Below are 12,700 nucleotides of genomic sequence, written 5' to 3' on the forward strand. Positions count from 1 at the left end.
AAGAGATTTTAGGAGGGTATGTGCACCCCACGGATCCTTTCTCTCAGTGTAAAGAATAGTATTCAAGCACATAGGGAAGCTATTAGTCTTTCTATCCTTGATTGAAAAGTTGGCTTACATCTCCCTTGGAGGGTAAACACCAGCGGAGAACTGCCATTTCCCTTTCTTTAAAACAAAAAAGACGACTCGTTGATTAAATATGCATTTAGTTCAATTTGTAGCCCATGGAGCTTGAGATGATTTAAAAAAAAAAAAAGGAGTAATATAAAATAGAAAAGAACTCTGTATGTCATAAAATAAATAAATCCGACTTACCTTCCATCTGTGTAGTGCTAGACAACCAAACTAAATGAGAAACATGAAACTTATTCCGTTTTAGTCTATTGTTAGCTTTGGGTCCCACATAATCCATTAGACCCAATGACCTAAATCTGGATGTTAGTAGACTCTGCAAAGCAGTCTTGAGGCATCTTTAAGAAGTAGGCTCAACTCTACGAAAGCTACCAACTCTTTTCAGTAAGATCCAAACCACACTGCAGAAATCATCCAGTTTGAGACTGCTTTGACCACCCTGGCTCAGTGCTAGGGAATCCTGGGAATTGTAGTTTATTGTGGCACCAGAGCTCTCTGGCAGGGAAGGCTAAATGTCTCACAAAACTACAGTTCACAGAATTCCCTAGCATTGAGCAAGGGCAATTAAACCAGTCTCAAACTGGATTATTTCTGCAGTGTGGTTTGGACCTAAGTCTCAAAGGTGTTACAAGATCCCTTTGCATAGTAAAGAGAAGGAAAACCAAGGCTGCAGATGTGGGACAGGAGAAAGAGAGCAAAAAGAGCAAAAAGACAGCAAGCTAAAAGATCAGAACTGAGGAAGAGGAGAAGAATCTAGGGAAAAAGTGTGAGAGAGGAGAGCAAAATCTGGGACCAGAGAGAGAGAGACACAGAGCAGATGTGTGTTGGAAGTGTTTTTGTCTATGCGTCTGCACATGTGCAGGTGCGACCTCTGACTCACACATTGAAACAGTCCATTGAAAAGAATACAGTGAGATTTTTTTGTTTTTGTTTTTGCTTCTGTGTGAGAGCCAAAAGATCAGAGCCTTTGTCAGTTCAGTACATGATCCTTGGTGCCCTTCAAAGCATACTTTGAGAGGACTTGGGGGGTTATATTGGGGAATTGTGATTATGTTCCCTTTATGCTGGATTCCACTCTCGCCATGTCTGTGCATGTCTGTTTGTGTGTGCATGCTGCACATGTACATGTATGTATATCATAAACACAACCAGAAATAACATTGACTGTCCATAAATAACAGTCATTGAAACCAGAGTACAGTAGCAACCGAAATCAGTGCAAAGCCTTGGCAGATGCAAACTTCTTGACCTGGCATGTAAAATCTACACCCCCCCCCCCCCAACATTTCACAGCTTAAAAGAAGCTGCACTTCTATCACCTCTTTTTCTCATAGCAAGGATCACTGCCCAAAGCTTCTAAATTACACATGGCTAAGGGCTTTCCTCTATCTGTGGTTTGCAGCATTCATTTAATTTGTAGTAGCCTTTCCTCTGGTGATTTAAGAGCAACTGGGGCACTTGTTGCTTGGAGAAAAGGTATGCTAGGTATGCATGTTTGCCTTACAAGCCCTTATCACCGATTCACAATAAACCTCACCAGCAGTAATATATGAAATGGCACAGGGGTTCTCTCTGAATGGGCCAAATAAACTGGTCCTCCTCTGATCCTCTTGGCAAGAAGACTGGGTAACACATTGCTAAAAAAAACAGGTCTGGTGTGAACAGACCAGAAGATGTCTGATGCATTGAGCACCAGAACTGGGGTTTACATGCATTAAAATATCCCTCTCTGTTTGCTCCAGATGTTTCCGAAAGATCTAGAGCCCTCTGTTCCAACACCAGAACTTTGAAACATGCCCTACTGTGACCCCCAGCTGATTCATTGCCACTTACTCATTCTAAGGCAGTGATTCTCAATCTTCCTAATAGCCTTTAATACAGTTCCTCATGTTGTGGTAACCCCCAACCATAAAATTGTGGTGTCTTGGTTCCTAAGACCATCAGAGTTTTCTGGTGGTCTTAGGAAACCCCTGTGAAATAATCATTTGAGCCCCAAAAGGGTTGCAACCCACAGATTGAGTACTGCTCAGCACAAGGGACCCAGCCATGTGATCCTGGCTGGGTGGGTTGTCCTGACCTCAGATCAAAGTGATGTGATGTAATGTGGCATCGGACATCCCAGGGACATCAGAATGCAGGAAGGTTGGGGCATCTCTGGGCCAAAGATACTCCTGGTTGCTCCCAGAGTATCCTGGCCAGTGCAGACAAGACCACTGGGTAATATGTAGCATCTTAGTGTTCAAATGTACACACTGGTCAGAGTCCTGTTGGTGTCATGCATCTGTGTAAGTTCCATTACGCAAGTGGTTGTACCTTTTTGGCCATTGTGCTATGGGCATATTCGGTGCACGATGACATAGGCGAAGTTCCCCAACTGTAATCATTCCACGGGTAACTGTACATTCGTGAATGGTTCACAGTTATTTGTCAGTGCCTTCAGTGTAGCACGCGATCCCATGGGATCGAGGATGCAGCCATTGCACATTCCCCCTTTGCACAGCGGAACAATAAGCAAAGACATTGGGAGACCCGTTGTGCACTGTCTGCATTTAGCAGTGATTTTTGTAATTGTGCAGAGGATGAAGTTTCACAGCTCTGGAGAAATATTTTGAAAGGCATCCCCAAAGCCAAACCAAGTGGGCTTCTCTAGCTGCAAACTGGGATAGATGGCGTATATTTAGATAACAGTGACCTCCTCGGTCTTCAATCACCACCTTCATCATACCTAATGGCAGAGACAACCATTGATTGGCCAGCGATTGGCTAGCTGATGGCAGAGGCAAACAAAGAAGGATCATTCTTGATTGGTCAGTGATTGGGCATCCGATGGTAGAGACAACCAGGGAATCAGACCTGATGATTTGGTCAGTGATTGGGCAATCGATCACAGAGGCAACCTGGGAAAGGTCTTTGTCAATTTATCAGTGACCGGGCAACTGATGGCAGTGGCAACAGGAAGGATCAGACTTGATCCTACCCCAGATGTTTTGACCTGCATCATCTATATTAGATGATGTGAGGGAGGGGAAACCTGGACCATTTGACCCATATGGACAACCCCTGACAGAGAAGGCTAAATATCTCACAAAATTACAAATCCCAGAATTCCCTAGCATTAAGCCAAAGCCATTAAAGCAGCAGTTCTCAACCTGTGGGTCGCGACCCCGTTGGAGGTCAAACGAACCCTTTCATAGGGGTCGCCTAAGACCATTGGAAAACACATATTTCCCATAGCCTTAGGAACTGGGATGCTGCAATTTTATGGTTGGGGGTCACCATAACATAAGGAACTGTATTAAAGGGTCACAGCATTAGTAAGGTTGAGAACCATTGTGTTAAAGCAGTGTCAAACTGCATTAACTCTGCAGCGTAGATGCAGCCTAAGTAGCCTATATGGAATATCTCGAGTTTTGGAGATCCCAATGGAAAAGTCATCATGGTTGAGGTTTGGGCAATTTAACAAACAAAAAGAAATAATAAGCATAAAAGTGTATGTGAACTGAATGGATGCATTCAACCATTTCTGGGCAGATGATTAATCAGCTTAAACGTTCTTTGATCGGTTGACAGCCCTAATTGGCACCTGTTTGCAGAGGTTTCGATGGTGTGTCCTGAACTTTGCTTGCCACCGAGAGACGGGGCAGTAGTCGTAGCAAAAATGAACGTTGCAAATCCGATTGTGAAGAAAGCCGAAGTAAAAAACAATCCATCAAATTGCTTTGTTTCAGAATGCTTTTGCACCCTTGACTGATGCCAAGACTAGGAGCCATGCTGATGATGTCGGTCTCGTTCTTTCTTCATTGCAGGCTAGTATATACCGAGGGGGATACAGCCGTTTTGCTCCATACTAAGTGACAAAACCATTAAAAAAACAAACCCTTCCAATGTGGGGGGAAAAAAGGAAGCTTTCCGAGGCCTGGGTATTGCAATACATGCAGTAGTGCATCATTTTAGCAACTCTAAAAATATATATATAAATTAAAAAAAATAACAAAAATAAAAAAGAGGAAAAAATCTACATTTTTTATCTTATACCTCAGATATTTTGTTCTGTGTATTTTAATATTGTGGGTCTTTTCATTTCTGAAGGTTACATAGTTTGATTGCTGGCTGTAGAAGGTATATTATTATTATTATTATTATTATTATTATTAATTATTTTCATTGTTGTGGTTGAACTAGAAAGCTGCTAGAAATGAAAAAAAAAAACTGTTTTGGAAGCCACAATCAAGACCGCTATGTCATGTAAATGAAATATCTATGCTGAATATTAATTAAGCTATTGGGATTCCTCACTTGTTTTGTAAGAGTGTAAGTGACAACATCATCCCCCCCAGCGCATAAAACATTTACTTTAGTTTTCGAACGAGGGAGGGAGAGAGGAAATAAAACCGAGAAGGTGGGAGTGGGGTGCTACTCTATTGAATCGAAAAAGTGGGACCCCGCTGCACCTTATATACTGTAGTCATGTATCAACTGTCTTAAATGATTCACTGTTTATTCAAAGCCAAAGGTTATGTTGTTAATTTCGAGGCTGGGGAGGGTAGAGGGAGGGATGCTTGAACCGACACATGTACATAAGATCTAATTTAAAGCTGTCCAAAGGCACAGCGCTTAATGCATTCCACCGGAACCGTATTCAGCTCCAAACGTACCTAGTTGTTTTAGGCAAAAAAAAAAAAACGAACGACAGAACGAGAGAGAGAGAAAGGCGGAGAGAAAGAAAGAGAGCAAGAGAGTGAGAAAGATATAAATAACCAAGTATAAATACCTGCTAGTTAGATCATGAGCAAGCATTCTTTTTTATATTTCTTCCAGTATAATAAATTATTGATATCATTGCAGACTTTTATATTATGGGAGGATTAAAATAAATAATAATAAAAAATAATAATAATTAAAAGGTGATTAAAAGCACTGTTTCTATTTTTTTTCTTTTTTTTCCAAAAAAAAAAGAGAGAAAGTAATAAAAAAGTTAAAATTCTTTGTACCGGTTAAAATAAAATAAAATAAAATAAAATAAAATAAAATAAAAGTGTATAAAATTTACATCTGTGCAGTGGGATTGTTCAGTTCAAGGAATTTACACACACCTTACGCCGCCGCGTTAGATTTTAAACCCAGTAGACCAATTGTTAGAGCAAAAAAAAAAAACAACCCAAAACTCATGATCATTTTTATCAAATTCTGTGCTACTCATATACCAAATTTATATAAGCATTTTACAAGTAAACTGCAAACATCCAGTAGAGATAATCATGGTATTTTCATCGGCTTAGTAATTTTTGAAACATGATCGTGTTGTGTAAGCAAACTGCAACTTTTCGAGGTGTTACAAACCCTGCTGCCCCGACCCGTCTCCAATTCCCAAACTAAGGACATCTTATTTTGTAATTCACTGGACCCAAGGCAACATTTAAAACAAAGAAAGGATCAAAAGATCAGCCTGCATCAGAGGCCCATTCACACTACAAAATTATAGCATTACGATTCCACTGAAACTGCCATACTTGCATCCGATGGAATCCTGTGATTGGAAGTTCGGAGAGGAATATGGAGAACTCTAAGCTAGAGAGCTCCAGTGGCTTCCTAAACTATAAACTCCAGGGTTTCTTGGGGTACGGTCATTGGGGATGTGCCGAATGCGTGTTGCTTTTCATTAAATATATGGGATTTAAGGGTTTCTCAATGCTCGGCTGAAGTATTTATGCGCTCCGACTCAACTGAGGTGTGAGAATGCGCAGAGACTTCATTTGCAAGGGAAGTAATCGGGTAGAAGTATCGGGAAGTTCAGTGTTCGGGAAGTTGGAGTTTTTTGGTTTGTTTATATGTTTGTTTAAGTAATAGGAATAATAGTGCCTCGGTCATTCATCTGAATTGTGTAAGTCTCAGTCAAGGAGATTTGAATTATTCCTCTTGGCTGCTGGAGGGAAGGGAGAGAGGGATTTCCATCCTAAAGATAAACACAGGGCATTGTTCCTTGGTAGACACGGCAAACAGAGTTTTATCATTCACACCATTACCGTATATATTCAACTATCGAGTCGAGGGCAAGTCGAGGGCAAGCTTTGGGGCCAAAAGTATGGATTTTGCTTTGACCCATGAATAAGTCGAGGGTAAAACTTAGGGGCATATAGCAAAGGATCTAAAGGATGAAGCAAAGCAAAACAATGTCAACGGATTTACAAAATTCCAGCAGACATAACTCTTTGTGCTTACTCTTAAGGCTGGATGGATGAGAGAGTAGAGGGGGGGTCAGTGCTTCCAGGAGAGATTATACTCTTGCTTTTCACCAGGGGATGGTTCCTTCTTATAAATAAGAGTTATACAGTACTCAAAGATAAGTCGACTTGAGTTTTTTGGGTCAATTTTCTGACCTAAATTTTTACAGTAACTGCAAGAAGGGTTAGGGAAGTAAAGCCAGCTGAATGTTTTATGGCCCCCCATTCTCTGGACATTTGTCAGGAGTTATCAGTGAGGAGTCACCAAGGTGAAATGTCTCATTTTCCATGGAGGAGCAAGAAGAAGAAGAAGAAGAAGAAGAAGAAGAAGAAGAAGAAGAAGAAGAAGAAGAAGAAGAAGAAGAAAATTTCCTGCCCCGGTCCAGAGATGGGAAGAATAAAGAGATAAATATACATCACTAGTGGTCGTGACAGTTAAAGTGGAATCAGAGCACTATAATTCTGTGGTGTAGATGGGCCTCATCCATGCGTCCCTCTCCCAAGGCACCGAAGAATTGATGCCAAAGCTGCAGTGCCTGGCACAGCTGAAAAATTGCAGTTTGTCTGTGCATAATGTTGTCCTGTTTACAAGTTAACCTAAGTTTGGGGTGTTTGTCAGGGGTCTTCTTGTTTTGTTTTGGTTTTTTTTTTTTTTTTTTGTATTTAAAAATAAATCAAAGCAGAAAAAAATAGTTATATTCTCATGTGTACCGTGCGTGCCATAAAGGACAAAAAATAAAAGAAAATGAAAAAAAAAGGCAAGCACTTTAGTTAAAAAAATGATCAATTCACCGCTGTGAACCTGCCAACTTGCTATAAAACAATTCTGCTTTTTAAAAAGTGTTTGTGGACGGCCTTTGTCATCGTAATGTGCATGCGATTATGATCAGTTGAACGATAACCATCAATAAAGTTTCACAAGATTTGAAAACAAGGTTTCTGGAGCATTTATATCAAAAGATGGGGGAATTAATTAATTAATTAAATAATTACATCATTCTCCAAACCAACTCAAGGGGAGAGAAAAAGCGAGAGACAGGGAGAGAGAGAGAAAGGGATAGAGGAAGACAGACAAAGAGAGAGAGAGAGAGACAGAGAGATAAAAAAAAAATACATCCATGCAAAATATAGGCTACTAAAATGGCCATAGCCTAGGAATGAATAATTTATTCATACATTTTGTCATGCTTTAACCCACTCTTTAGATCAGTGCCATAGTCTTGGAAAGGAATGGTCATGTACGAATAGAAGCTTTTCCCATCCATTCCCACATTGGGCTGAAATGTGAGGCAGCCTCCTGCCCATCCAGATGAATTACACAGTCCTTTATAGAAACAAGGGACACATAAACATACTTGCCCTCCCAAAGCAGTGTATTAATGTGGAGGAAGGAAGATGCAGGGGGAAAAAATCTAGGACCGCTTCTGAGTCCATACCAAGAAGTGTATTGGGGTGAATTGCAGTGAAGAACACACAATTCCAGCCTAATTGAGTTTCCCCATTGATAGAATCATAGAATCATGGAGTTCGAAGAGACTACAAGGGCTATCTAGTCCAACTCCATTCTGCCATGCAGGAACTTTCAATCAAAGCATACCCATTGACAGATGGCCATCCAGCCTCTGTTTAAAGACCTCCAAGGAGGGAGATTCCACTACACTCCGAGGAAGGAGTGTGTTCCACTGTTGAATGGTTCTTCCTGTCAGGAAGTTCCTCCTAATGTTGAGCTGGAATCTCTTTTCCTGGAGCTTGCATACATTGTTCCATGTCCTAGTCTCTGGAGCAGTTGAAAACAAGCTTGCTCCTTCCTCAATATGACATCCCTTAAAATATTTAAACAGGGCTATCATATTACACCTTAACCTTCTCTTCTCCAGCCTAAACATCCCCAGCTCCCTATGTCGTTCCTCATGATTTCAGGGTGAAGGACAGCTATCTATGCATAAAATATTTGACCAGACAATGCTAACACTCTTTAGGAAGGAGTGAGCCCACATAGCCAAACAGCATGATCCAGGAAAGGATTTTGTGACCAGAAGGACCTACACACACGTGTGTGTGCATGCTAGAATATGTTTCCTAGTAAGTGAGAGGTGCATCACTTTACAAAATGTTAGGATGATTCTCTCCCCCCCCCCCAAAAAAAAAAGAAAATCCCCTCAGACCATAAGCCGCCACGGTTTGTGGTGATCCTTTCTTTTTTGGAACGTGGTTTGTCAAAAGTCCCCCGTTAGCCTGATCTTAAGATTTTTGGTACTAGGAAATACATAATTAGGAACAGACGTCCCATCGCAGGTTAGTCAATAGCAGGATGGGTGCATCGACACTGTAAAAATAATGCAATTCAACGCCACTTTAACGGATGTCGCTCCATCCTAGGGAGCCCTGGGATTTGTAGTTTTACAAACTCTTTAGGCTTCTCTGCTAAAGAGTACTGGTGCCTCATAAAACTACGCATCCCAGGATTCTGTAGAATGGAGCAATGGCAATTAAGGTAGTATCAAACGGTGCTATTACTCCAATATAAAGGAACTCAATTACTCCCTTTCTCTTTTAGCCTGAACTTTAAAGGTTCTATCCACAGTGATGAGCTTTATCCCAAAAATAATCTCAGCATCTTGGATAGCCTTTGAAATTTGGGCTAAATCCTGACTTAAGCAAATTCATTCGCCTACCGATATCGCAGCAACTAACCTTGATGGGGTGTTGTTGTCTACTATTGTCCAAAAGCCACATACCCATAATAGCAGAGTGTCACCCTTGCCGGCTTCTATAATAGAAACCCAGTTTTCCAAACAGGGACTTTTAGAAGTTCTCTTCATTCACTTCTGTTGAGGTCAGTGGATCATGCGCTAGTTTATAGGCATAGGGAAGAAAATCTCTCATTGCAGATGCTCAGGCTCAGAATGGCCATTCCTCATGTGACTTTATATCCTAAACACCAGGGGGAAAGTGGAGGGAAATGTTCATCCAGCATTATTAAGCTTTGGGGGTTCAGAAACAAGGGTGCATACAGACGTACCTTGCAAACTGGAATAGGTGAGGACAGATCCGGCCATTTCATTTCTCCCGTGTTTAAATTGTGTGGATGTTGACCACTTCTGATACCAAAAAAAACAAACAATATTTTCACCCATCTCCAGGGATTCTGATTCCTCCCAAATTGGATTCTGATTTCTCCCAAAATTGGAATGCCGTGGATCTTGATAAATATGGATGAGCAATGGTCCAAAACGAAACGATCTTTCCTGGAGAGAGAGAGGGAACTTTGGCTTCTACCAACTTGACTTACTATGCATTTACTACCAGACATCTATTTTAATACTGATCTTAATCAGTCCGGAAGAAGGAGAGAGAAAAAAAAGCATGGCTGCATTTATTCATTTGAAGTTTAAGTGTTTACATTTTAAGCAGCCATTTGTTGCTTTGGGGGGAGGGGGACGTAAACTCAATTTTAATAGAAAATGATATTGGATGTCATCACATGCACCGGTCAATCCAGCACCAACAGCTATTTTAGAAGTGGTTTTAAGCTCAGTTCTTAATAGAGGATCTGTTATTTCAGTCCCAGACAAGAGAGAGAGAGTATATTCCCACTGTGGCTTGGCTGCTCCATTAATCCACGTCTGTATGCACTCTGAAATACTTTAAGGATTATAGTAATAGTACTTAACTGTTAAAAGATATTTATTTTCTTACAAACAATCAGTTTGCACACAAAGTTCTCCTGTTGTATCATTCAAAGTTGAATTCGGTGGCTGTATCGCTCAATGCGGCCCTCGATAAAAGAATCTGATGTTTAATTCTTGGAGATAACTGCCGATGGTTGAGGTTTTTGCCAAATGCTTTAAAAAAAGTAATATTTTTGTGAAAACTCCTTCGACACTCCAGTCATTCATTTTATTCAAATGTATGTCTGATATAGGGAATGTTTTTCCTTCTTCTTTTCTCTTTTTCTTTCCAGTTATATGAATTGCTACTGATAATAATACGAATTCTGATTTTAAAATAAATGATTAAGTACCATATGTAGAATATCGTGACTTCAAAACAGTTACAAATCTTAAAACACAACAAGTGTGTATATCTGTCTTTAGAAATTAGTGTTTATATCACTACAGTGGTTTGTGAATAAAGAACAAAAAAAAATGGTTTGTAATATTAAAATAAAAGCTTAGTCTGAAACGGTGTAAATAAATTTGTGTCCAGACTGCTTGTTTTCATGTGTTATTGTTGTTGTTGTCGTCATTATTATTATTATTAGCCGGAATCCTTTTGGTTAGCCCCAGTGTAAACCAACTGACCCAACCGTAATAGGTAAAATAGGCAATACAGTGGAACTACTCTGGTTGGTGCTAATAGTCAGATTCAAGGTACTACTATTCTCAATTCAACTATGGATGTAGACTTGTCCCTCCGTATTAGCTGGAGTTAGGGGAACAAGACCCATGTAAATATTGAAAGACCTCAAATAACAAAAACACCATGTTTTTATCTGAGGACACCTCTCTAGGAATCTCTAGGTCCTCCATTGCAACTCTGTGGTAAACGTCCGACAGACACTGACCATAGAACTGCACTGGAGGAGCTACAAAGGCCTAGTAGAGTATTCTCTCTAGGAATCTCTAGGTCCTCCAGGGCAACTCTGTGGTCAACGTCCCACAGACACTGACCATAGAACTGCACTGGAGGAGCTACAAAGGCCTAGTAGAGTGTCCACTCTAGGTCTCTCAGTGCAACTTTTAGTTAAAGTTGACCATATAGTTGCACTGGAGGACCTAGATCAGTGATGGCGAACCTTTTTAAGGTCGCGTGACGGAGGCGGGGCTTCTTCCCCCAGGATGGGGGCTGGGTGCCGGGCCGGGGCTTCTGCCCTCCAGGGGTGGGGCTTCTGCCCCCTTTTAGGAGGGAGGGAGCCTCTGGCTCTTCCCCCGGTGTTTGCCGGCCCCTGAGGGTCCCTTCTGGAGCCATCAGAGGCCGGCAAAAGGGCCCTCGCCCTTCCTTCGCTCGCCATGAAAGGGCTCCATGGAGCCCTTTCGCGGCGAGTGAAGGGAAGCCGGGAGGAGGAGGAGGCTGGGCACGCGTCCCAGCCCCCTCCTCCTCAGCCTTCGCTCGCTGAGAAAGGGCTCCATGGAGCCCTTTCTCAGCGAGCGGAGGCAAGCTGGGAGGAGGAGGAGGCTGGGCACGCGTCTCAGCCCCCTCCTCCTCGGCCTTTGGTCGCCGAGAAAGGGCTCCGTGGAGCCCTTTCGTGGCGAGCGAAGGGGAGCCAGGAGGAGGAGGAGGCTGGGCACGCGTCCCAGCCCCCTTCTCCTCAGCCTTCGCTCCGCTTGAAAGGGCTCCATGGAGCCCTTTCAAGCGGAGTGAAGGGAAGCCGGGAGGGAAGAAGGCTGGGAGGAGGAGACAGACGTGCACGCGCCTCTGTTTCCTCCTCCCAGGTGCCATTTTCTGGCTTCCTGCTGTCTCAGAGAGACAGTGGGAGGCCTGAAAATGGTAGGGAGGAGGCGGAATGGGCACGCGCCTGTTCCACCGTCTCCCTCTCCCCGTGCCTGGCGAAATCGTGCTGTGTGCCACCTGTGGCATGCGTGCAACGTGTTCACCATCACGGACCTAGATATTCCTAGAGAGAACATGTTAATCAAATCCGTGAATAATCAAATCCACAAATATCAAATCTGTAAATACAGAGGGATGAGTGTATAAGCATAGAATTCTCACCAGTGAGTTCACAAAAATTCGACCAAACAGTGCTGCTAGGATCTGAAGAGATACCTTAAAATATGCCCCAAGCGAAATGGAGGCCAAGCATACAGTATAAACACTGACAACAAAAGAGACAAGAGGAGGAGGTGAGAGTATAATGGGCATGGTGATGCTTCCTTTACTGTAGGCCACCTACCGCATCACTTTACCACTGTTAAAGCTTGGCTTAGAGCAGTAGTGTGTGTCCACTTTTAGTACCAAATGAATGGTTGTTGGACACCTGGAATTGCAGCCAGTTTCAGCTCAGTGCCCCGGGCAGGTGGAGGGAGAATGTAGTAATGGATTCTGGATATGATGAAAGCACCAGAAATGATTAGTTATGTGGTTCAGGATTATCAGTAGCAGCTGGTAGTTTCCTTTGCATGCTCAACCTCTTTTGGTTTGAACATTAAGGTAGCCATTGGATGTGCTGAAACTATTTTGAGGATAGAAATTGTACCTTTGATACCTCCTTTGACATTCAAATGGACACTCGTAGGACACTTTCACATGAGGCACTTACCGCGCTGGAATCGTTGCCCTAATGCTTCAGAAGCGCAGAGGTGGGATAGCCGGTCATGTTTCTGAAGCGTCATTGAGGCATTCCG

At 42.2% G+C, this 12,700-nt stretch overlaps 1 protein-coding gene across 11 annotated transcripts in view; it reads left to right on the forward strand.

The window, feature by feature from the left end:
• Positions 1-10,536, forward strand: part of RBFOX1 (RNA binding fox-1 homolog 1) — a 1,300,148-nt gene extending 1,289,612 nt beyond the window's left edge. For 4 of the 11 annotated variants that reach the window (XM_089540299.1, XM_089540304.1, XM_089540308.1 and 1 more), the window contains one exon: positions 3,861-8,452. In XM_089540299.1, coding sequence (XP_089396425.1) covers positions 3,861-3,983 — 123 coding nt within the window. In that variant the 3' untranslated portion in view covers positions 3,984-8,452. Of the gene's footprint in view, positions 1-3,702; positions 3,839-3,860; positions 8,453-9,496 lie in introns of those variants that run through there. The other 7 variants (XM_089540302.1, XM_089540306.1, XR_016282484.1 and 4 more) reach the window with 6 other exon arrangements.
• Positions 10,537-12,700: the final 2,164 nt, after the last annotated feature.

Source organism: Sceloporus occidentalis, unplaced genomic scaffold, assembly GCF_023333645.1.
Source record: "Sceloporus occidentalis isolate IW3139 unplaced genomic scaffold, rSceOcc1.0.p SCAF_10, whole genome shotgun sequence".
In the NCBI taxonomy this organism is placed as follows: domain Eukaryota; kingdom Metazoa; phylum Chordata; class Lepidosauria; order Squamata; family Phrynosomatidae; genus Sceloporus; species Sceloporus occidentalis.